At 52.0% G+C, this 25,162-nt stretch overlaps 1 protein-coding gene across 1 annotated transcript in view; it reads right to left on the minus strand.

Annotated features, from left to right (window-relative positions):
* Positions 1-25,162, minus strand: part of MAST2 (microtubule associated serine/threonine kinase 2) — a 132,186-nt gene that overhangs the window by 12,243 nt on the left and 94,781 nt on the right. The window contains 9 exon segments of the mRNA XM_074266065.1: positions 2,942-3,074; positions 3,918-4,019; positions 4,359-4,568; positions 6,500-6,575; positions 7,071-7,225; positions 9,777-9,855; positions 10,786-10,806; positions 11,312-11,390; positions 21,189-21,280. Coding sequence (XP_074122166.1) covers positions 2,942-3,074; positions 3,918-4,019; positions 4,359-4,568; positions 6,500-6,575; positions 7,071-7,225; positions 9,777-9,855; positions 10,786-10,806; positions 11,312-11,390; positions 21,189-21,280 — 947 coding nt within the window.

The raw sequence follows: 25,162 nt of genomic DNA on the forward strand, positions 1-25,162 counted from the left end.
GCTCGAGTCACCAGATTTCTTGCCATCCTGACTGCCGTGCTCCCTCACCCAGCCGTCACCCACGGGCCTGGGCCTGGGCCTGGACCTCCTTGGGTGCTAACGGCCCCTTTTCTGCCTTCCCCTCATGGAAATCAGCTCCCTGCCTGCTGGCGCAGTTCGCCCCTTTCCACTCCACAGGTGACTCCTTGTCAGACTACTGGGGCAGCTGGATGGTGCAGTGGGTAGAGCACTAGTCCTGAACTCAGGAGAACTGGAGTTCAAATCCGACTCCAGACCTAGCTGTGTGACCCTGGCAATTTACTTAAGCCCAAATGCAAAGAAAAGGAAAGGAAAAGGAAAGGAAAGGAAAGGAAAAAAAGAAAGGAGGGAAGAGGAAGAAGAGGATGAAACTGGAATAAGGAAAAGGAGAAGGAAGTGTTCTTTAAAAAAGAAAGAAAGAAAGAGGACTCTTTTGGGGGCCTCCCCTCCCTGCCCCAAGCCAGCCAACCTCCCGAGGGTAGGACAGAGCCCAGACTCGGGCCCGCTTGGGAGCGAAGCACAAAAGCTGCAACTTCTGGCTGTCCTCAACATCCAGACCAACTGCTCCCACTCTCTGGCCCCAGTCTAGGAAGACTGAGGAAAGGGCGGAGGCTGCCTGGAACCATCCAGGGACGTCAAAGGTTGGGGGTGCACTCATCCCCTCACACCGGGCCTCAGAGTCACCCCGGCTGCCCACATCTGTCCTGGCCTGTGCAGCCCCATCTCCTCCTTGACCGCAAGCCTTCAGACAACTTCCAGGCCATCCTTTGCAAAGAGCCGCCCTCTAGGCCTTCACACCCTGGGCCAGGGGGCAGCCTCCATCCCCAAGCCCTCTCTTCTATCTTTAGGAGGCTCACAGCCTTGGCTGCCTCTGCATCCAGGCCCAGACCCCCAGGGGGTCATATCCCCCCACATCCTCTGTTTCAAGGATGACAAGGGCTCCCATACTAAAGGCTTATTAACTGTCTTGACAGCCTAATACAGCCGGGCCTCCCGGCCCTTCAATTCCTCAAGGAGCCAGGCATCAGAGCCCCCTCTGCCCATCCCCCCTTCTGCCAGCTCCCTGTTGGCCTGCCCCCATGACCTCCTCCTTCTTTGTGTCCATCTGTCCTCCTCACTCCAGCTTGCTGGCCACCCCTGGCCCAGCCTTTGTCCCCTTCTCCTGTCCCTATTCCCCCCCGGCCAAGTCCAAAGCTTGAGGAAGCCCAGGCATCCTCCCCATGTGCAGCGACAGGAAGTCCCTCTGCCCCACGGCACCCCCCTATGCTGCCCGGTGGCCTTCCATGCTTCTCCACCCAGCTCTCTCTCCCTCCCCACCAGGAGATGACCACTGTTACTCTGAGCCCTTATGGTTCTCCCATCCCCCGTCCTCCTTTTCTCCTCTGCTCCCGGCACTGACCATCTTGTCTGCCCTTTGCTGACTGACCCTCCAAATAAGCCCTAGACGCCCCCTCCTGCCCAATCTGCCTGCTCCTTCCCCACTGGGTCTCGCTCCACTTTGGCCAACCCTGCAACCCCCTTTGGTCTCCCTTCTCCCATCCACAAGCCTCCCGAGAGGGACCTTCCTAACCACAGCCAGGCTTGACCAGGCCTAACCTCACCCATGACTGGTTCCCTCTCCCCTCCGAGATTAACCACAACACCCCCCCTCCTAAGCCTTTTGTAATCTGGTTTCTTTCTCCCTTCCAGCCTTCTCCCCCTTGCCTCCTTCTTGGCCCTCCGTGATGCAATGACACAAGCCCATCAGTCACCGCCATGCCCCTGCGATGGCAGCCGTGCCCGCCAGGCCTGGCAATGCCCACGCTCATCCCTACCTCCTAGTTTTGAGGGCTTCCCTCAAGACTCAATGCCCGCCACACAGCAGGTGCTTCAAAAGTGCTTGTGGACTTGGCTTCTGCAAGGGGTCCCCACTGCTGGGGCCTTCCCTCTTGTGCCCAGGTATGGCAGGGGCCGAGCCAGATTAGCGCCTTAACTCGCACCCCCAGGGCCTGGGACACAGCAAGGTTTCACGACTGCTCCAGAACACCTCTCCCCTCTCAGCCGGCTGTCCCCCTAGTCTGGGCCCCTCTTGCTTACAGTCTGGACCCCTTGCCACCCACACTTCCCACAATCCCCCAAGGGGTGTCCTGGCACAGGACAGGGCTGACTTGCGATCAGAGCAGAGTGGGAATCCTGCCCCAGACCCTTGCTAGCCGGGTGACCCAGGGCCTCGGTTTCCTTACGTACACATGGGGCTAATAGGAGCATCCACCTGACAAAGCTATGGTTTAAGAATCAGAGGAGAGTGCAAATAAAGCACTATATCAATGCTCGCTATTATTTTCAATAATCTTTATGAAGTCACAGGTTAGACAGACCCTGTCCTTGCCCTCCTGGTGAAGCTTCTGTGGCTCCCTGTTGCCCTCAAGAGGGCTCCTCGAGGGCAGGGGAGGCCGCCCCAGTTTCATTCCACAGACTTCCCTTCACTCCTAAATATTTTATATTGTCTACAGTTATTTCAGTGGAACTTCTCTTTGCATCTCTTGCAGCGGCCCTTGTGGGTACCAGAAATGGTGACAGGTCGTGTGGCGTTATTTTGTACCCTGCATCTCTGCTGAAATTGGGAACTGTTTCGAGGAGTTTTTAGGTGATTCTCTAGGATTCTCCAAGGATCACATCACCCGCCACAGTCTTTCCTTCACCCGCTTGGCTACAATCAATTCTCACTTTTTCCTAAGCTCAATACGCTGTTTCCCATCTCCGTGCCTCTGCAGTGGCTGTGCCCCATACCTGGAACGCAGCCCCTCCTCCTCTCTGCTCTGAAAGCTCCCCGATGGCCTTTGAGGTTCCGGTCAGGAGTCCCCTCCTCCCAGAAGCCCATCACTCCGCGCCCTCGCCCCGTCACCCGATTCCGTGGCTCGGGACCCTCTGGGCGGGCACTTACCTTCCAGTGGATCCCGAGTGAGGCCCAGCTGGTTGATGATGTAGCGCGGGATGTCACATTTGATCCCCTGGCCCTCCTTCGCATGCCCTTCAGCAGCTTCCAGCAGATGGTAAAACTCCTCAGGGTCAAACTCCTGGAGGGCCGGGGCAGAGAATGAGAGCCGGCTCTTTGGGCCCAGGCCCCAAGGACATTTTGGGGTTCGCCAGTCCCGGCCTCAAAAACAAAAGTAAGCCCCTCTACTAGAGGACCACAAGTCCTGGATGTCACATAGACACAAATCAAAAGAACTGGGCCTGTGGCCAAAAATCATATATCCAGCAAAACCCAGAATAATATTGAATTTAAAAAAGGACATTCAGTGAACTCTCAGATCTTAGGGTTTCATTGCAAACAAACCTGGACTCACCAGAAAATTTAACCCAGAAGATCCAATAATCAAATGCTAATTTCAAGCGACTTGGTAAGAACAAACCATCCACGTTTCATACGTGGAAATGTAAACCACATTCTAAGACTGACATTAGTAATTGGGGAGTCCAAAAGGGCGCAGGGGAGAGGGCATCGGCTACAGCAGAAGACATCCTACTAATATTGGGAAGGGGTTAAATAGGGACCGAAACGTACATACCCCGAAGGGGACAGCGCCCTTCAAAGTCTATGAAGAAATAAGGGGGGAGAGAATAGGAAAAAGCGGGGTATAGAAGGGTGTGTAGACTAGGGGAGAGGGGAGAGGGAAAGGAGACAGGAGGGATCCTTGGGGTGAAGGGAGGTCATTAAGAGCAAGGCAAATTAGCATGCAGAAGAGTCCGCAGGGATGGGAAATGAGAATGCCCATGGTGCAGGTGTATGATGTACGTGTGTGTGTGCAGACTGGCTGTGCGTGTGCACATACATGGCGCGTGTGTGCGTGTGGCTGGATGGAGAGGCCAGGAGCTGGCCCCCGGGCATGTGCCCCTGCCCCCAGCAGGCCCCTCACCAGACACTCCAGGAGCCGGGCCGGCCGGGCCACGATGATCATCAGCTTCTTCACCAGCTGGGTCACGAAGGCCACCTCCATGCTCTCTGACCGCTCATGGGCCTGTGGACACAGAGGCAGCTAGATAGGGGGCCCGAGGCTCGGGGCAGACAGCCCCGGGGGAGGAGGCAGGAGGGGGGAGGCCGACTTTTGCCTCCTGTGCTTCGAGGCCCACCACCATCAGCGCCCATTCAGAGTGTTTTACCCACACTTCCCTTTAACCTCCACAGTTCACAGGTCAGGGAACCGAGGCAGGCTTCTGCAAACTGAAGCGACTTGCCCAGTCACAGAGGCAGGATTTGAACCCAGGCCTGGGCCCGTCACCCAGTGCTGGCGTTCTTTTGCAAGGGAGGCCGCAGCTGCGAGGCTGCCCCCCCTCCCAGGCCTGGCTGGGACACTCACATCTTGCAGAAGCTTCTCCAAGTTCTCCTGAAGTTCATAGAAGTAGCGGGATGTGATGAGCCCATCACGGGACTTGTCCAGGCAGTCCCGGGCCAGCTCGATGACCTGATGGTGGATGAAGCTCAGGGCTCCGTCTGCCAAGGGCAGCACGCTCTCAGTGGCGTTCGAGGCTATGCACTCAGCCAGCCGCTCCTCCATCTGCGCCGTGGCCTGGGGGGCAAAGAGGGCCCTCAGAAGCAATAGGGGGAGGAAGTGGGGGCCCAGGACCCCGGGGACGCAGGGCTGGCAGGAGACACTGAAGGGCCGATGGAGAAGGGAGTGGCGCCCGTCCCACGCGTACCTGGACAGGGGGAGGGCTTCACGCCACCCCACCCCCGGCCCACACAGTTCCTCTCGGCTGGCACTCAAAATGCTCACTCCCTTCCAGACTCGGCTCATGGAGTCTCCGTGACTCCCCCCAGTGCCAGTGCTCCCCGCCCGATCTCCGCAGCGTCTGTTTGCTGACTTTATAGGGAGACAGGCTTGTCAGCTTAACACCGCGGTAAGATTGGGGAGCCTCTCTGCAACCAGACGTGCGCTGGGTCTCCCCAGTCACGGTCAGCCCGTGAAGGTGAGAACCGCTTCCTTTTGCCTTGATGCCGGAGCGGGTGACGACTGTCAGGGGCCGCTCCCCACATCTGCCCAGGCACCCTGGCATCCCCCTTCACTCTGATTCATCCTGACCTCCCCCCTCCCGCCTCTTTGGGGATTGTCCCCTTGGGCCTCCTGCAATCAGCTTCCTGAGTCTTTTTAGATCCTCCAAGAAGGTTCTCAGGTGGGTCTCTCCAACTCATTTTTCCCCCTCAAATCTCCTCTTGTACGCTTGACACGTGCCTGGCCTGGAGGGGCCCTTCCTGGTCCTCCCTGATGCTAGTGCCTCCCTCTGAGAGACTGTCCTCCACTTCCCTGGCAGGATGGAGCCCGGGCACACCCAGCTTGTCACATTGCCTTGGTGCTGCCAGCCCTGGGCCCGGGCCCTGGCACACCGTCGACAGCGCCCAGGGACCTTAGACCCAGAGTGACCTAATGTCAGCAGCAGCTGGGCCCAGGGAAGAAGAAGGCCCCAGAAGTCGCCTCAGGTACCCGTCCATATACAGCTTTTTAGAGCCACAGTTGGTAAAATAAGACCCCTGGCTCCAACACTTCTCTCCTCGAAGGTTTCTCCGGCTCTGAGCTGCGGAGCCAGCCCAGGACCGTCTCGGCCGCTGCACCGGCCCACTGGCTCACCCTGGACCTGCAGACCACGCAAAGGCCCCTGCCCCAAGCCTGACCCTGTCCAGGCACCCTGTGGCCTACGTGTGCAGGGTTGGACCACAGCCGCCATGAGAAAGCCTTCCCAGGCAGAGGGAGCCAGAGCGGAGAGGGGAGAAGTCCAGTCTGCGAACTGTGGAGCATCACCCTCAGCAGAGACCCCCCCTGCTTAGGGGGAGGAGGGGAAGTTCTGGTCAGGGGGGTGTGTGTGTTTTATATGGGAGACAAGGCCCACCCATGGGGCCCAGGCAATCCCTTGGAGTCGTCCAGCTCGAACACAGAGCCAGACTTCTGGGATACTGGGCTGAGAGCCATGTCACCCCACTCCTGCCTCCCCCTGCCCATCAGAGCTGCCCAGCCCGACCTCCCCCTTACTCCTCATTTGCGGCCCTTGCCACGCCCTCTGCACACTCCAGCTGATCACTATCTTTTGGAAACTGGGACAGCGCACCCATGGAGATCTTCCAAGCAGGGAACATCCAGACGGGACCCTCAGCTGTGCTGCTCAGCACGTGCCCAGGATGGCCCAAGCCTCCCCAGCTCTGAGAGCCTTTCATGCCAGCCTCCATCTCTGGCCTCCTCGCTTCTGCATGAAGCCCTTCCCAGCCCCGTAGAGAAGGCCAGGGCCTTCCCTTTGACCCCAGTGCCCCTTTCTCACTTTACAAGGGCCCTGTTTGTTTTGGGTTTTTTGCAAGGCAATCTGGTGTAAGTGACTTGCCCAGGGCCACACGCCATGTCTGAGGCTGGATCTGAGCTCAGAACCTCCCGAGTCCCCTCGTTTCCCTTTCTTTGGGTCCCTGCCTTGGCCTGAACCTCAGCCCCCCCCCCCCAGCTCCCCAGCAGCCCCTTACCTTGGGGAATCTTTCTTTGTACACATGATTCATCATTATTATTTCACTGTCAAAGGAGACTGGGGAGCGGCCAGGGCTGAAAGCAAAGGTGAAAGAACAGAGTTTGCCGTTGGCCACGAGGGCTGATGAGGCTGGGGCAGCTCTGCCCTTCCCAGGAGGACGCAGGCCACCCTCCGGAGGTGCTCAGCACACCCTGCCTCTATCCTTGAAGATGGCCAGCCTGTGGCCTATGGGTGGTCCCCAGGAAGGCCCGGGTCCAGAGGCAGGCGCCCCTAACAGTCTGGCCCAGGAGACCATGCACGTGACAATGTGTAGGAGCATATGGGCAGGTGTGCATCATGGACCCTCCAGGCACACAGGCCGCCCCTGGCTCCAGGGCCACACGGTCTCAGAGGCAAGACCGCCAGACCCAGCGAGGGGTCAGACCCCCAGGTGTCACCCAGAAGCCAGGCTCTGGCTAACGGCCCCTCGGCTCTGGCCCAACTGCATCCCACTGCCCCTGAGGAGCCCATCCTGCAAGAGGAGGCAGGGGCCCCGGCTCTAGCTCTGGCCCAGCTAGACAGGGACCCACCTGAGGCTGCGCGAGCGGGGACGCATGGCTGGCGACTGGCGGCCCTCCTCGTCCGGGACGCTCTCACTGCTGAAATGCTTCGTCAGGAAGTGCAGCTCATCGGCCGTGGGCTGGAAGGGCAGCTGGTGCAGCTTCTCCTGGGACGAGCAGGAGGACTAGGGAGGATAAACAGAGAGGTAGGTCAGCGCAACCTGGGGAAGAGCAAGCTTGTCTGGCGCAAGCCCCCCCACAAACCCCACTCTGCTGCCAGGACCCCAGAGAAGCCATGTCAGGAAGTCCTTCTTGGGGTCACTGCCGCCCCCTGCACAGGAATCCTTTTCCTGAGAGCCGTGAAAAGCAGACACCCTGGCTGGGGGGCCCCAGGTGGGGGGCACCTGAAGCAGCTTCCCCCAGCGGGGCCCTCTGAGGACGTGGAAGTGGAGCCCGGGAGACTGAGGACACAGGCACAAGAGTGGTTCTGGCTGCTCCCCAGCAGGGCCTTCCTGGCTGCTGGCTCTCTGCATCTGCCAGGCCGGGGGCAGCCTCAAGGGGCGGCTGTGGTGCAGCACTCTCCCCCCCCCAATTGCCTGCCCATCCATAGTCACCCTGGGCAGTGTGCCCACTGCAGGGGATTTCCTTTAACTGCTGAGGGGACAGCTGTCGGGGGGGGCAGAGGGTGGGAGTGGGTGATCAAGGCCACTTGGGACAGATCTGGCAGCAGCAACAGAGTCCAGTGGAAAGAGGAGATATTTTTATCCCTGGGACCAAAGGGAGCTTTGAACACTGCCCGCTGACTCAGGGATCCACGTGATGGGTAACTCCAGCACCTCCCCAAGGGAGGGTCTGCCTGGCCCCCTGCATCTGGGCCTCCCCCCCCCGCCCTCACTCCGGCTCCAGCACTGTTTGGCCCTTTCCTCTTCCTGAGGGTTAGCCGGGGCCCCCCGCGAGCTGGGCATCCAGCACTCCTGATCTGAGCGCTCAAGCCTCTCTCGAGTCTGGGGCTGAAGGGGCTGCCTCTCCTTGGAGGCCCGGCCCCCCCCACTCCCTCTGGGCCCAGCTCCCCGGTGATGCCGGCCCTGCTGCTCGGGCTGTGGCTCCTACATGGCCTCCCAGGGCCAGCCTTGGAGCCGGACTAGCGGGGCCTCTCTTGTGTCTGCCCTCCATTCCTTCTATTGGGAGCTCCCTTCTGCACCCAAGGTTTCGTGTTCCTCCTTCCTCTGGGTCGGCTCACTCGGGAGGTCGTAGCTCCTGGGCCCCAACAGGCTACGCCGCTTCCAACAAGAGCTAGAGATGTTCTGGCGACCTCCCACCCTAAGGCCACTGGCCACTGACCCGAGTCACCCGAATCCCCAGCAGCCTGGAAAGCAGCCTCTGCACGGCTGATGTGCACCCATGGGACCCGAGAGAGGCGAGAAACTCCAGAAGACCCCCGGCAGCTCCCAGCGGGCGTCCCCCACCTGTTAGACAGACTCAGGGGCTCCAGGGCTGGGCCGCGGGAGCGCCACGCCGCCTCCTGGGCGGTTCCCAAGCTTCCAGGGTTGCGGCAGCGTTCTTACATTTCTTCTGGGAGACTGTGGCCCCCCATGTGACCCGTGGCTTCGGCTTCCTCCTCACCTCTGGCCTGAGAGGGGGCGGCCCACTTTCCCTCCTCTCTGCAGGTTTTCAAACTTGGCTCTGAGGAGTCTAATTTCTGATCTGAATTCGTTCCTGTTCCTCCTTTCAAAAGCTCGCTGTCTGTCCTGGAGCATCCTGAGCTTGTCGTCTCCCAATTCTGCCCTTCAGCAGCTAAGCCCGGCTCATCCTGCTGAACGTTTCACTGCATCAGCATCTCCCGAAGGTCCTGCTTCCTCCTCGTGCCCCGACGACCCTCTCCGAGAGCTTCTCTGAGGGGGCACTTGCCCAGCGGAGCGGCCTCCTCGGCCTCCGCCCGGCCCCGAGTGTGGGCCCTCCAGCCTCCTTTCCTACACGGTGCGTCTCCCTCTTTCTCTCCGTCTCCAGCCCTCGATTCCCTCTCCACGCAGACGCTACCGGTCCGGCTCCCGTCCCTCTGCTGCCTCTTGCATCCTCAGCTCCCCCCTGATCGCCTCCCGCATCCAGGCTCCGAGTCCATCATCCGACGGGGGGGGGGGGCTCATTAGGAGCAGCTCCCGTGACCACTCGCAGCCCCAGATCCTCTCCTGGATTCCTCCTACGGCCTTCTGACCGCGCCCACAGGCTCAGGCTTGTCTTTCTCCCACCCTTCCCACAGTCCCTTTCCTAAACATCAGGTCTGATCAGGCCCCTTTAGGAGGAGCTCACATCTAGTGGGCACTTACCAAGTGCCCAGCCTGCGCCCTCACAGCCACCCTGGGAAGCAGGCACTTCAATACCCCCATTTTACAGATGCAGGATCACACAGCCAGTGTTTGCTTAAGGGTGGATTTGAATGACTCCGACCCACTACCTTCCCAAGCGGCTCCCACTGCTCTGGAGCCCCGTTTGTGGCCTGAAGCCTTTGCCAGCATGCTCTTCCCACTCCTGCTCACTAAATGCTCCCCCGGGCCACGCACAGGCCGGCCCCACGGCCTTCCTTCCTCGGTCCAGCCTCTGCTGCCAAGCTACGTCCCTGGCCCTGAGGGAGGGGCCCGCGCCACGCTCAGAACCAAGCTCGCCTCTGACGAGGACGAGAAGGAGAGAGGGCGGAGAGTCACGCGGGGGCCTGGGACCCCCTGGGAGCCTGGGACTTACGGAGACAGTGGAGCTAGGGGTGTTGGTTCCATAACCAGAGGAAGGAAGAGAGGCCAAGGACCAGCGCCGTCCATCCGTCCTGTGATAGAGACACGTTAGTGAGACACCACCGCCTGCCACCTGCCTCTGCCCACCAGGGCCCAGGCCACGGGCGGCCCTGGGCCTGGGCACGTGTGACCCCACAGACTCAAAGACTAGCGTCTCCTAGCAGGATGCCATGCCCGGCGCTGGGATGCCCGCAGGCAACGCCCAGGAAGGCACATCGCCTAAATCCAAGGGTCTGCTCCCCACCCCCACATGGCATGTGGCATCTGCCCTCCCCCATTCACGCCTGGGCCAAGAGGCTGACCAGGGCAAGGACAGCCAGGGGGGCAGGAGAGACCCTCGTGTAGCCCCTTCCCTCCCCCACCCTGGAGCCTAAAGTCAGTGGAGGAGGCTGGAGCGGACAGCAGGCCCCCCCGCCGGCCCCCTCTCCCTCCGGGCCGACAGCGGCATCCTCAGGGATTCAGCGAAGTACAAGCCTGAGGGAGGCCCGAGTGCTCGGTGGCGCCCCCCCGGTGCCAGGATCCACAATGCAGCCACCCCCAGAGCAGGGCACCAAACCCTCGAGCCCCACGGCCATCCAGCCGCTGTCCAGGCCCAACAGCCCGGCGCCCGCCTGCCCACACAAGGCCCCTGCCAAGGGGAGTCCGCCCTGAGGAGGCTGACCCAAAGGAGGCCAGGAGGGTCGTGGCAGAAAGGGCCCCTGGCGACGACACCGAGGCCCGCTTCCGGGCCCTGGGAAGGCCTCACCCCCCCCCTCCCCCGAGTTCACCCGGAGCTGGCCCCGACTTAGCCCCAGCTGCCCCAGCGCCCCCATCTTACAGGGGAGGGAAGAGAAAAGCAAGGAGGACGAGGGCCTCCCCTGCTGGCAGACCCAGCACCGCCTTGGCCATGGGGGGGAACCGGAGGGGGGACCCCCCATCCCCTGCTGCAGAACAAGTGGCTTGTTCCCAAATGCCCCAGTTACCTGTCTGCTCTGTGTCCATGGCTGCAGGGGAGAGATTGGACAGAGGAATGAGAACCAAGGCAAAGCAGAGGCCAGCGGGCGGCCGGGTCCCCACCCCAGGCGCCACACCTGCCCGGGCCGAGGTGCCCAGTGTGGCCACAAGGACAAAGGGCCTGATGCCCAGGGCCTGCCCACGGGGGGAGACCGGGGGGCGGAAGCCAGAGCAGCTGACAGCCTCGGCTCATTCGCTCAATGAGCCAGAAAGAGGGGACTCTCGGGCTCCGGCGGGGGTTCTGAGAGGGTGGAACAAGGCGGGTGTGGGGGCTTCCGGGGCAACACGGGATCAGGGGACATGCCCAGGATGTGGCTGCAACCAGAGCGGCTGGGAGAGGGCACGCCCTGGGGCTCAGAGCCTGCAGGCCCCGGGGGCAAACAGTTCTGCCCGGCCTGAGGGAGAGGAGGGGGGCTGGCTGAGCAGGGACCACCCTGTCGGGCAGCGCCAAGGGAGCCTAGCCCAAGAGCACCCTCCTCCCACCGGGCCGCTTACCTGCGGGCAGGAACGAAGGAAAAGTGCGGGGCTGGAGCATTGGGAGAGAAGTTCCGGGGGCTGTCCAGAGGACTACCGCCTGGGGGAAGAAGAGAAAAGCTCGCTCAGCTGGGGGCTGGAGCCCCTCCCCAGCACCGCCCCCAGCCCAGCCTCAGCCCAGCTGGGGAAAGGCCCTGGGAGCCCCGGTCTGCACGGCCCCAACCCCCCCAGGGCCAGTGGGAAGGGCATCTCCGGCAGGGAAGGCCAGGGAACTGGCAGCTCTGGCCCCCGGAGGGGAGGAAGGCCCAGCACCCACTCTAGAATGGGGACGGGGGAGGGGACGTGCTGGAGGCTGTGGTGAGCTGGGGGAGGGGAGGGGCAGGGAGAGAAGAGAAAAGGGGGGGGGGGGGCCATGGGAATCCCTAGCAAGGGGGAGAAGCAAGAGGGAGTAGAAAGACAGCAGTGAGTGCTCCACCAGTGCTCCATCGGGCCAGCTGGCTAGAAACAACATGGCGGCTACTTTTGCCCTCCAGCTGCAGTCTTGTGGTAGAACCTCCCCTCCCGCCCACTGACAGAAACACCAAGGTGCCATGGAGTCCTGATGCTGGAGGCCGAGGACCTGAGTTCAAATCTTGCCTCAGATGATTACCCGTGTCATCTTGGGGCAAGACCACGTGGCCTCGAGGATGCCTTCCAAGCTGACACCCAGCCCCGTGACGCCCCGAGCCACCCCTCCCAGCCGGGCCCTCAGCCTCCACCACAGACAACCGGCCTCTCCCCTGGGCCGGTCCCTCCCTCTGCCCCACGACACCCCCTTCCCCAGGTCTTCTCCAGGGATCCACCTCGGACCCTGACACAGCTGCTCCCCGTCAGCCCGCCCATCTCAGCATCTCAGAAACAGGTGTACCCTCCGGGAGGGCAAAGAACAGGGAGAGCCGTGAGCCGTGCCCGCTGGACCTGAGACAAGCGGGCAGCACCAGGATGCCAGGAAAGGCCGGCGGGGGCCAACAAGAATCCAGGCTGAGCCTTTCACTGCACAGAGGAAGATCCTGGGCCCCTCCAGCTGCGGGGGGACCCAGCCCCCAGAGCCATGGGGCAGCACACAGAGGGAGAGGGAGGGGCCCAGAGGGTGGGGGAGCAGGTCCCACCCTGCCGGACCTGACTCCTGCCCCCTCCTGGTGAAGGGGAGGGAAGAAGCATTCATCAGTGCTTCACACATGGGGCGGCCCTGCCTCGGAGGCTGCTTACCCCCAGTGGGTTGCTCACGCCTGCTCCTGCCCAAGGCCTCCAGGATCCACCCCTTGCTGGGTTCCCAACCCTCTGTGTGATCTCCCTTACCCTCCCCCCCTTGGCTTTTCTCCTCCCTCTAAGGGGGCAGCTGGTGGTCGAGGGGACAGAGAGCTGGGTGACCCCTGCCTCGTAGGGACTCATAAGGGCACCCCCCCAGGGCTGTAGTGAAGCCAATATTCCTGAAGGACTCTGCAAACCTCGGGCGGGCTGTAAATGCTCCCTCTCAGGAATCGCTCGGGGCTCCCTGGTACCTCTAGGCTGAATTGCCTTTCCAACAAGTCAACAAGCATTTATTAAGCACCTCGCCTAGTGGGGGAGACGCCGTGCAGAGAGGAATGGACAGAGAGGGAAGGTCCTGGCCCCGTCCAGGGTGGAAGGAAGCCTGTCTTGCCCACTACAGGCCGGTCAGCTCTGCTGCCACCCCCCCACCTCTGCCAACCAGCTTTGCCTCCTGGAGGCTGACTCAAGTCTCTGCTCCCCCCCCCCCCAGCTAGTTCTGGTTTGTCTCCCCCCAGAATCGAAGCTCTCTGAGGAGGGGGGGAGCTCTACAGTTTCTAGCCCACCTGGGGGGAGCCTGACATACACTTTCACATGATCATCCCTCCACGGAGACTTCCTTGCGGCTTCCCCCTGGTTGCCCCCTCTCCCATCCCAATGGCCAACAAGGCTGCCACAATCTCGGGGCCTTGGCCTCCAGCTGGCCTAGGGCCGGGAGGACCTGAGAGGACCGGAGCCCTCCCAGTTTCTGGCCAGTTCTTCCCAGAAGCAAAAGCTCCCCCTGCACCTGGGGCCCAAATTTGTCCGGCCTGCTGGACAGTCTGACCCCAAAATGGTGCAAAGAGAGGCAGGGGCTCTGTTTCAAGTCCTGCAAGCCCCGCTTCAGCCCATGGGCCCAATCAGCACTGAGGCTGGCCCAGGAGCTCAGGAAACAGGCCCAGCCTGAAGCTGCTCCTCAGCCAGCCCTCCCACTGCCAAGGCTGCAGCCCCCTCCCCAGGCCACTATGGGAAGCACTCCCCTCCCTAGGCTTATGCCCCGATCTCTCCCTACACTCCCCTTTGGAGACCCAACAACACACAGATGGGCAGTGTGGAGCAGGGAAAGCCAGGAAAAGTCAGGCAGGTACCTGGAACGTGCTGGCTCGGTTGTCCCTGGACTCCCCTGCCGGACACTCTGGCCAGCTGTCTCTAGGCCTCCTACCAAGGCAAAGGCAGGACGGCTGGGGACACAGAGGCCCAGGGCCCAGGAACCCAAGGACAGCCAGAAGCTTTCTGGGAACAAGGTCCAACTGCAGGCCAAAAAGTCACAGACTGTTCCCTCCAAGTGAAGGGGACACAAGGGCTAGGCAACGTGGGTGGATGTGGATATTGAGGGCCTGTCCTAGGGCACTGAGATTTTCTCTGGGAGCCCCCCAGAGAAGGGGTCCCCGGGTCAAGGGTACCCTCCCAAACTAGTCACACCCTCCGGGTCATCCCCCAGGACCCGTCTATTACCTCACCCTGCGAGGGCTCCACCTATCCGATCTCTTTTCCAGGCTTTCTTGCCCCCTGCCTCATGCCCTCTCCCAGGAATTCCTACATCAGACGCCTGAATGCCATCCCTGGCGACAGCCCTCACCCAGAGGACCTGGCATCGAGGTCATTTCCCTCTTCAAACTTCCAAGGGGCAAATCCCAGGGCAGAGCCAAGACGGGGCAGTAAGAAAGCCCTCATCCCAGTTCTCTCTTCAAACAGCTCCCCCTCTCACAGATCACAGTCATGAGAGATCGGGGTCTCGGCCTGGGTAAGACTGGGAGAGCCGTGACGTCACCTGAGAAGCCCTGAAAACTTCCAGAACCCCAGAATAGCTCTGAAAACAAGAGTAACAAAGGCCTGGAGCTTAGGACAGCGCCCTTCCCCACTGCCACCCCAGGAACAAAGCCCAGCTTTAACATGAGGGATCAAACTCAAGAAATAGGCTGGGAAAAGGAGCGCATCAACAAACAAAAAAGAACCCGACCATAAAATGCTACTATGGTGACAGGGTGGTGACAAAACAGCTACAAGCAAAGGCTCAAAAAAAGAGTTGGACACAAGCCCAATAAGAATTCCTCAAAGAGCACAAAAATGATTTCCAAAATCACAGAAAAATAGAGAGAGGAAAAATTGGGTAAAGAAAAGAGAGCAAGGGAAGAGAATTATAAAAAAGGGCAGCTTAATAATTAATTAATAGGGCTAGCCAGGTGACACAGTGGATAGAGCACCAGCTCTGGAGCCAGAAGGATGAGTTCAAATTTGGTTTTAGACATTTACTAGCTGTGTGACCCTGGGCAAGTCACTTCGAATATCTCCAAAAAAAGAAAATAAAAAGACAATAGTTTGGCAAAAGAGGTACAAAAATTGACAATTAAAACAATTCCTTAAATATGAACAATTTTCAGATGAAGAAATTAAAACCATCTCTAGTCACATGAAAGAGTGTTCCAAATCACTACTGATCAGAGAAATGAAACTAAGACAACTCTGAGATACCACTACACACCTGTCAGATTGGCTAAGATGACAGGAACAAATAATGATGAATGTTGGAGGGGATGTGGGGAAACTGGGACACTGATGCATTATTGGTGGAGTTGTGAAAGAATTCAACCATTCTGGAGAGCAATCTGGAACTATGCCCAAAAAGTTATCAAAATGTGCATACCCTTTGATCCAGTAGTGTCTTTATTGGGCTTATATCCCAAAGAGAGCTTACAGGTGGGAAAAGGATTCACATATGAAAAAAATGTTTGTGGCAGCCCTTTTTGTAGTGGCCAGAAACTGGAATCAATTGGGGAATGACTGAATAAGTTATGGCATATGAATGTTATGGAATATTATTGTTCGGTAAGAAATGATCAGCAGACACCCAGAGAAAGAACACTGGGAAATGAGTATGGACTATAACCTAACATTTTCACTTTTTTCTGTTACTGTTTGCTTGCATTTTTGTTTTTTCTTTTCAGGTTATTGTTACCTTCCTTATAGATCCAATCTTTCCTGTGCAACAAGATAACTGTATAAATATGTATACATATGTTGGATTTAACATACACTTTAACATGTATGGGACTACCTACCATCTAGGGGAAGAGGTGGGAGGAAGGAGGGGAAAAGTTGGAACACAAGGTTTTGCAAAGGTCACTGTTAAAAAATTATCCATGCATATGTTAAGTATATAAAAAGCTATAATAAAAAAGAGAGAAAAAAAAAAAAAAAGAAACCATCGGCAGGATGATTTCAGAGAGAAGTGAACTGATGGTGAATGAAATGAGCAGAATCTGGAGATCATTGTACACAGCAACATCAATGTTATACAATGATCAATTCTGATGGACATGGCTCTCTTCAACATTGAGATGATTCAGGCTAATTCCAATGATCTTGTGATAGAGAGAGCCATCTAAACCCAGAGAGAGACCTGTGGGAACTGAGTGTGGACCACAACATAGCATTTTTACTTTTTTTGTTGTTTGCTTACATCTGATTTTCTTTCTCATTTGTTTCCTATTTGATCTGATTTTTCTTGTGCAGCATGATAATTGTGGAAATATGTATAGAAGAACTGTATGTTTTAACATATATATTGGATTACTTGCCATCTAGGGGAGGAAGGAGAGTGAAGGGAGAGAAAAATTTTAGAATACAAGATTTTCTAAGGGTGAATATTGAAAATTATCCATATATATATATATATATAATAAAAAGCTTTAATTAAAAAAAATCCCTTAAAAAGCAGGATTAGACAAATGAGAAAAAGGAACATAACAGCTCATGGAAAAAAATAATGCCTTAAAAACTAGAATAGGGAAAGTGGAAAATAATCATCCCGAGACATCAAGAAACAACAAGCACAAGAATGAAAAAAATAGAAGAAAATGTCTCATCAGAAAAAAATAACTGATCAGGAAAATAGATTGGGGAGATATAATTTAAGAATTATTGAACTACCTAAAAACCATGATCAAAAGAAAGAGCATAGATACCATATTTCAAAAAGTTATAAAGGAAACAGCCCTGTATATGAATCCAAAGGCTAAAATAGAAATTGAAAGAGCCTACTGAGCACCATCTGAAAGAGATTCCAAAATGAAAAGTCCCAGTAATACTATAAATTCCAAAGCTTCCATGTTAAAAAGAAAGTACTTCAAGCAGCCAGAAATTCAAATATCACAAAGGCAGTCAGAATCATGTAATATTTAGCAGTTACTACATTAAAGAAGCAGAGTATTTAGAATAGAATACTCCAGAAGGCAAAAAGAGCTAAGATTATAACCAAGAATAACCTACCTAGCAATCCTTCAGGAGGAAAAAAAAAAAAAAGTTATTTAATGAAAGAGGATTTTCAAGCATTCCTGAGAAGAAGGCCATAGTTGAATAGAAAATTTGGCTTTCAGATACAAGACCCAAGAAAAGCTTAAAAAGGTAAACATGAAAGAGAAATCATAAGGGACTCTACAAAGTTGAATTGTTTAGATTTCTGTATGGGGAAATGATACATGTTATTTCAAAGAATTTTGTTATTATTAGGGCTGTTAGAATAATTCTACATAAAGAGCGCATGATAATAACTTGCATATATTAGGATAATCTTTAAAAAAAAAGTCAGATGAGTGAGAATAAAGGATACAGTGGAAAAAGGGGAAAGGGAGAAGAAGAATAGAGCAAATTATCTCCCATAAAAAAGGCACCCAAGGAAGAGCTTTTACTGTGGAGGGGAGGATAGTTAACATTTGAATCTCACTCTCATCTAAATTAATTCAAGTAGGGAAAATACACACACACACACACACACACACACACTCAATTAGGCATCGAAATCTCTATTATACAACACTGAAGTAGAAAGGGAAGGAGATAAGAGAAATAGGAGGTATGATAAAAGGAAGGAGAATAAAGGAAGGCAGTGACTAGAGGCAAAATAGAGGAGGAGTAGGATAAAAAGAGAGGGAAATATAAATGAAAGAAAACAAAATTGAGGGAAATGCACTTAGTAACCACAACTGTAAATGGGATGAACTCATCCACAAAAAAAGAAGCAGATAACAAAATGAATTAGAAACCAATATCCAACAATATGTTGTTTACAAGAACTACACCTGAAACTCAGAGATATACATAGAGTTAAAAATAAAGAAATTGGATTCGGAACAGAAAGTTTTGCAAGGATCAATGTTGAAAAGTTACCCACGCAGATGTTTTGTAAATAAAAAGCTTTAATTAATAAAAAAGAAATAAAAATAAGAGATTGGAAAAGGATCTATTCTTCTTCAGCTGAAGTAAAAAAAAAAAAAAAAAAAAGGCAGAGATAGAAATCATGGTCTCAGACAGAGTAAAAACAAAAATAGACCTAATTAAAAGAGAGAAACAGGGGGAAAAAAAACTACATCTTGCTAAGAAGAATCATAGACAATAAAGGAATGTCAATATAAAACATATATGTACCAAACAGCATAGCATCCAAATTCTTAAAGGACAAATTAAATGAATTACAGGAGGAAGATGACAATAAAACTACACAAACAGCAGACTTCAACTTCACCTTTTTTTAAAAGCTAGCAAATCTAACTATAAAACAAATGAGAACCAAATTGAGGAGAAAAGTAGAATCTTAGAAAAGTTAGATATGATAAATGTGGAAAAAAGTGGGTAACAGGAAAGGAGTATATCTTTTTCTCAAGTGTATATGGTATCCTTATAAAAATTTGATTATATGTTTGGTCATAAAAACCTTACAATCAATGCAGAAAAGTAGTCGTAAATACTGGGGCATCACCAGGACAAACCTGAAGACCGTAAGAGCAAAATTACAAAATATTTTGCACACAAAGACAGATCTAAACAAATGGAGAAATATTATTGCTCATGGGTTACTTATTCAGTGCCATAACATTCAAACTACCAAAAATTAGTTTATAAAGCTAGGAAAAAGTAGTAACAAAATTCATCTGAAAGAGAGAAAGAATATATGAAAAATGCAAAGAAAGGGAGCCTAACAGTTCTACATTCCAAATTATACTACAAAGGGATAATCATCAAAACTTTAATCACTGGCTAAGAAACAGAGTGGTAGATCAATGGAATAGATTAGGTACATAATACACAGTACCAATAATCATAATAATATATAGTATGATAAACTCAAAGATCTAAGCATTTGAAGAAAGAATTCATTATTTGATAAAAATTATTGAGAAATTGGAAAGTTTTGGCAGCAAACCAACATCTCATACTATATACCAAGATGAAATCAAAATGGGTACAGGATTTTGACATTTTGATATCAAAAGTAAATTGGGGGGGGCAGCTAGGTGACTCAGTGGAGAAAGCACCAGCCCTGAATTCAGGAGGACCTGAGTTCAAATCTGATCTCAGACACTTAATACTTCCTAGCTGTGTGACCCTGGGCAAGTCACTTATACCCCAGCCTTAGAAAAATTAAAAAAAAAAAAAAAAGTAAACTAGGGGAGCACAGAAAAAGTTACGTGTCAGATCAATGGATGAGGGAAGAGTCTGATGGCCAAGTAAGAGGCAGAGAAAATAAAGGGATGTAAAATAGATTATATTAATTACATGAAATTACAAAATTTTTACACAGACAAAACTAATACAGTCAATATGAGAAGGAAAGCTGGAAACTAGAAAACATTTACAAGTTGCTCCGATAAAGGCTTTCTCTCTCAAACATATAGGGAACTGACCCACATTTATAAAATTAAGAGCTATTCTCAAATTGACAAATAGTTAAAGGATATCGACAGGTAGTTTTCAGAAGAAATCAAAGCTAACTATAATTTACATAAAAATGTACTAAATCACTGCTGATTAGAGAAATGAAAAATACAACTCTGAGGCACCATCTCACATCTATGTGACTGATTAACATGACAGACAAGACAATGACAAATGCTGGAAAGGATGAGGAAAAATTGGGACACAATGCACTGTTGATAATCATGAACTAGTCCAACTATTCGGAAGAGCAATTTGGAAATGTAGAGCTATATTCTTTGATTTATTAATACCGCTACTAGGTCTGTATCCCAAAGAGATCAAAGAAAAGGGGAAAGGACCTATTTGTACAAAAATATTTAAAGCACTGTCAGAATTGACAGTTAAGGGAATGCCATCAATTAGGAAATGGCTAAACAAATCATGGGAGAGAACTGGGTTGGAATATTATTGTGCTAAAAGACATGCCAAGGACAATGGTTTCAGAAAAACTTGGCAAATCTTATGTGAATTGATGCAAAATGAAATGAGCAGAGCCAGGAGAATAGGGTACACAGTAAAATCAATATTAAAATGATCAACTGTGAAAAACTTAATATAATCTGATTAAGACAATGATTGAAGACAACACCAAAGGACCCATGAAGAAAACGTTCTCCACTTCACAGAGAGAACCGGAAAACTCTGAATGCAGACTGAAATATACTATTTTTCTTGCTTGTTTGTGTTTTCACTTCTGCAAGATAGCTAATATGGAAATGTATTTTGCATGATTTCACATGTATAATCTATAGCAGATTGCTTACCTTCTGAGGAGAGAGGGGGAATTTGGAAATCAACATTTTTTAAATGAATGTTTAAAAAATTAAATTCAATTGGAAAATATGTAATGAAATAATATTAAAAAACAAAACAGTTTTCAAGAGCTGACTCCGGTAGCGCTGAGCCCAGACTCTTACCAGGTGACCAAGGGTCAGTGCCACATGTGGGGCATCTGAGCACTCAGGTCCTCTCACATCCTACCAAGTAGCAGACCTAGGTCTGTAAATGTGGCAGTCCCCATTGGACTTTAAGCTTTTTACACTGAAGACACTTAGAAGTTTGACATGTAGGTTGCAGGCTCTCTGGGGGGGATGGGTCCTCGGGGGGCATTTGCAGCCCTCCCAAGAGTCTCCAGTTCTTCCCATGATTCTCTCCTATAGCTCACACATGCTTGGTTTCCTTCGACCTGTGGTTCTCAAGCATGAGCTCCGACTCCTTGTGCCTCCTGGTCACCCCGCCTTGGATATCCCCCTGTGTCTCCTCCTGCACCTCAGAGTCCAGGGCAGGGAGCAGGAAGCCCTTGGCTGAAGCCGTCAGTGGCAAGACAGTGAAAGGGGCAGTCTGGACACAGCCAACATTTGTGGCCAACCACGGCAGCTTGGAAAAGGAGGGGGGGATTCCCCAAAAGAAGTCAGATATGGAACATTGATTCCCCAAAAGAAGTCAGATATGGAACATTTTCTTAAAAATTTTCCCTCCTCTCAGCCCAGAGGAAGGGGCTGTGAAGGCAGGCCATCACTGGGGCAGGGAGTAATTTGGCTTGTCAAAAGGGAACCCAGCGTGGAATTGGAGCTTGGGGGAGGGGGCACATCCCCTCATGGGTATGATGTCTTTTTTTTTTTTTTTAAAGTAAAACAGGGCTTTCCTGTGTATATTCATGGTGCTGAAACCCATGCCTGGGGAGCTCGGGTCACAATCTCATCCCTCGATGGCTTTAGCCTTGTGAGGGGAGCTAAAAGCAAAAGCAGCACCCACCTGTCAGCGTTCTTCTTGGCCTTGGAGGATCCCTCCCCTCCCTTCTTCATTCAGAGCAGCTTACCTGGGTGGCCATGGAGTGGTGAGTGGGGCCGGGGCAAGGTTGGAGAGGTGCTGGATGGAACAATCAGGCTCTTTCGGTTGCTCGTCCTACAACTGCAGGAAAAAAAGAAGAGTGTGAATAGAGCTGGTCAGAGCCTGAGAGGGAGGTCCAGGCTGCAGAGACCCCTCCCCGCTCCCCCACAAGTACTCCGTCCGGCACTCCTGTCCCACGTGACCAACATTGAAGACAGCAACGTGCAGGCCAAAGGGAAGTGAGAGCAGAAACAAGTGGTGAAAAATTAAGGAAATGTGGGGCAGAACAGGGGTCCTTCTGGTACAACCTGAAAATGCCTGAAGAAAGATCCCAACAGGGGATTTAACCCTTATGAAGTGCAGACCCTCCAGGCTCTCCCCACAGAAACACTAAGTGGGACTCCTGGGGTGAGCTGGCTTTGTCTGGGGTCTCCGTAGGAACCACAGGCTTTTTCATCTTCAAGACTGCATGCAAAGTCCCAGGTCTGAGTCTGATCGGGAACACCAGCTGGGCTGGTTGTGAGACAGGGTCCTGGGCCGGGGGACCAGCACACTGGAGTGCGGAGGCAGTGGGGCAGGGACTTGCAGGAGTGGGGAGCTCTCGGTTTGGGGTTCCAGGTCAGAGGGGTCAGTTGAAGTGAAACTAGAGGCACCCCTCACACTCACCAGGATTAAAAGTGCTTACACTATTACTTCTCATTAATAAAACAAAACAACAAAAAAAAAAGAACCAGCAAAAGAGAACCAAAGACACTTACTATGGGAAGACGGGGGTTCATCATCAGAGGAGGGCAGTGAAGTAAAAAATGCTTCTTCTACCCCAAAGAGTAACATCAGAGAATTCAAAAAAGAATTTAAAAACTGAATGATGAAAGACACTAAAAACTTAAAAAAAAAAAAAAAAAATCCAAGAAAAACAAGATAATGAAAAAAAAAAAAGTTAATCAACTAGCAAAAGAGATAGTTTCAAAGATGAAAAAACCTCTTTGAAAATTAGAACTGGGCAAGAGGAAGCCAGTGAGGCTATGAGACACCGAGAAATAACAAGATAGATTATAAAAAATGAAAAAATATTTTTAAAAAAGAATGAGTAAATAGAACTAAATGTGAACCATCTTATAAGAAAAACAACAGATAGAAGAATTGCACATGTTTAACCTTTATTGGATTACCTGCTATTTAGGGGAGGGGAATGGGGTAAAGGGAAGAAGAAAAATTTGGAACATGAGGTTTTGCAAGGGTGAATGTTGAAAACTCTTTTTGCATGTATTTTGAAAATAAAAAGCTATTATTAAAAAAAAAAAAAAAAGAAAAAAAAAAAACAATAGATCTGGAGAACAGATCAAGAAGAGAAAATATAAGAATAATTGGATTACCTGCAAGCTGTAACCAAAAAAAGAACCTTGACACAAGCATGCAAGAACTAATCCAAGAAAATCATCCCTGAGTGATAGAACATATGGGCAAAGTAAGAAATAGACAAAAATCCACTGATCATCACCTCAAAGAGATTCTTTGTGGGAAACGCCTAGGAATATTATTACCAAATTTCAAAACCCCCAGATCAAAGAGAAAATCTTGCAAGAAACAAGGAAAAAACAATTCAAATATGCTGGAGCTACAATTGGAATTGTACAGGACTTAGCAGCAGCCACAATAAAAGACTGCAGATCATGGAATCAGATATTATGGCATTCAAAAGAACTAGACGTGTGGCCAAAAATATCATATCCATAATACTGAATGGGGAAAAAAAAGGATATTCAGTGAAGCTGCAGACTTTCAGGACTTTCTTTCAATCAAATCAAAAAACTTTAACATAGAAGAGCCAGCATTAAAGATTGATTTCAAAAAAACTCAATGTTTTTAAGGTCGAAATGGATAGCATGTGTTTTAAGCAACTGGACAGCACATAAGAGATATTGGGGAAGATTAAAGTAAAAATAGTAATTATGTTATACAATGAGATGCAGAGGAATAACAGACTCAGAAGCATTAGAGGGACGAGAAGGATTTGTAGTTCTTTCTGAAAACCTACTCACATCGGGAAGGGGTTAAATAGGCAATACTATAAATGTGTGTATGTGTGTGTGTGTGTGTGTGTGTGTGTGTGTGTGTGTGTGTGTGTGTGTACATAGCACCCTCCAAAATGTCCTTATTTATTTAAGGGGGAGGGATGGGCAAGGGGGAAGCAAAGGAGGGGGGAAGAAGACAAGGGAGAGATCCTGGGTGGGGGTGGAGATTAATAGCAGGGCAAATTAAGGAGTAGAATTAAAGGAAAGAGTAATCAGGGATAGGAAAGATGTGTGTATATGTATCTATATATGTACACATAAATAAATCCTTATTTAACTATAACCTGTTTGGGGGTGGGGGATGAAAGGGGAAAAAAAAGAATAAAAGTAAAAAAAGCAGAGAACAAAAGAACAACCTACAAAGAAGTAAAGCAAAGATGGACACTGATGAATATAATGTCTTCTACTATCATATATCCTTTCTTGAACTGGTAACTGAACTGATTATATATTTTGAACCTCTCGATGTTCTGTTGGGCACATGACAATGTTCTGTTTTGTCTTGTTTTGTTTTTATTTTCTGTTTTTAATTTTTTTTAATAAAATAACATTTTTTTAAAGGGAAGGAAGGGCTTGAGTCCAATGTTATAGAAAAGTCAGCTGATTCTCCAGAACTCAAGCCCAGGTCTGAGTCCCAAGTCTGGCGTTTTCTCCCAACTGCCAATAGGACAGTGTGTCATTAAGCCAACAGGACAAAGCTAACCAAGCAGGCTCCTAATGCTCAAAAACAGGAAAAGGGAGCACGCACCAACTCTGCCAATCACCATTTCCTACCGAAGTGTGACTGATGCAATACAGTCGCCCCCAGGAACACACCCAGAGAGCCCACCCGGCCACGTGCCAGTCTCCTTGCCAGCTGCGGACCCCAGTTACCAACCCCTCTGGTGAGCCCCCAGTCACTGACCCAGCAAACATCCAAGACAGAGGCGAAGGATCTGCACATGCAAAAATATTCACAAAAGCTGTTTGCGGTGCCAAGATTGGCAAGTAAGGGAGCGGCTATCAACAGGGTAATGGATAAAAGCAAACTGGTATACGGTGGGATGGAATGAGACGGTTTCAACCAGGGACAGAGAAAAGTAGGCAGAAGCAGAACAACTTCTACAAAACACATCGTGAAAACAAGCGTGGAAGACAAGAACTCCCATCAGCTCCAGGACCGGGGCGATTCCCCAGGACTCACGATGACGCCAACCCCGGCCCACTTCAAGACAGAAAGCTGGGGGACGAGCGCGCAGACGGGACAGTATTCAATCTGTACAGGGACAATGCGGGAATTTATTCTGCTTGGCCATGAACGTTTATTTTTTTTTGTTTTCTGTAGTAGGCTAAGTATGAGAAAAGATAAATTCTTGCTAACTGAAAAAAAAAAAAAAAAAAAAGTAGTCCCTTTCCCTCTGTCAGCCCCCGTTTCCTCCCATGTTAAAAGAGGGGGCAGGACTTGATGAGCTCTGAGGGCCTTCCCAGCCCCTTTGATCAATCAATAATCACCACCCATTAAGGGCCCCTGTGTTCACGCTGCGCCCTCTCTGCTAAGTGCCAGATTAAAAGCACCATCAGCTCATGCAGCAGTGAAAAGTGGGGGGGAGGGGGAGAATAAGCTGGGCAAAGGAAGGCCAGGGACTCTCCGAGATGGAGCCGCAGCAGAAGGCTCGGCGAGGTCGGCCTTCGTCCTGCGCGCTCCCAGCGAGTCCTGCTGCCAGCCCATGGCAGCTCGGGAGGACCTCGCCTAGAGCGTGGCCATCACCCCGGCAGGAAGGTCAGGAAAGAGCCTGGGCACCAGCTGGCAGCTCTCGCCAGGGCTGAGTCACAGCGCCGGGACGGGCAAGGCCATCACAAGAGCCCTCGGAGCCAGCGAGACTCTGAGTTCGAATTTGACCGGGGAGGC

This window comes from Sminthopsis crassicaudata, chromosome 4 (genome assembly GCF_048593235.1).
Source record: "Sminthopsis crassicaudata isolate SCR6 chromosome 4, ASM4859323v1, whole genome shotgun sequence".
Taxonomy (NCBI): domain Eukaryota; kingdom Metazoa; phylum Chordata; class Mammalia; order Dasyuromorphia; family Dasyuridae; genus Sminthopsis; species Sminthopsis crassicaudata.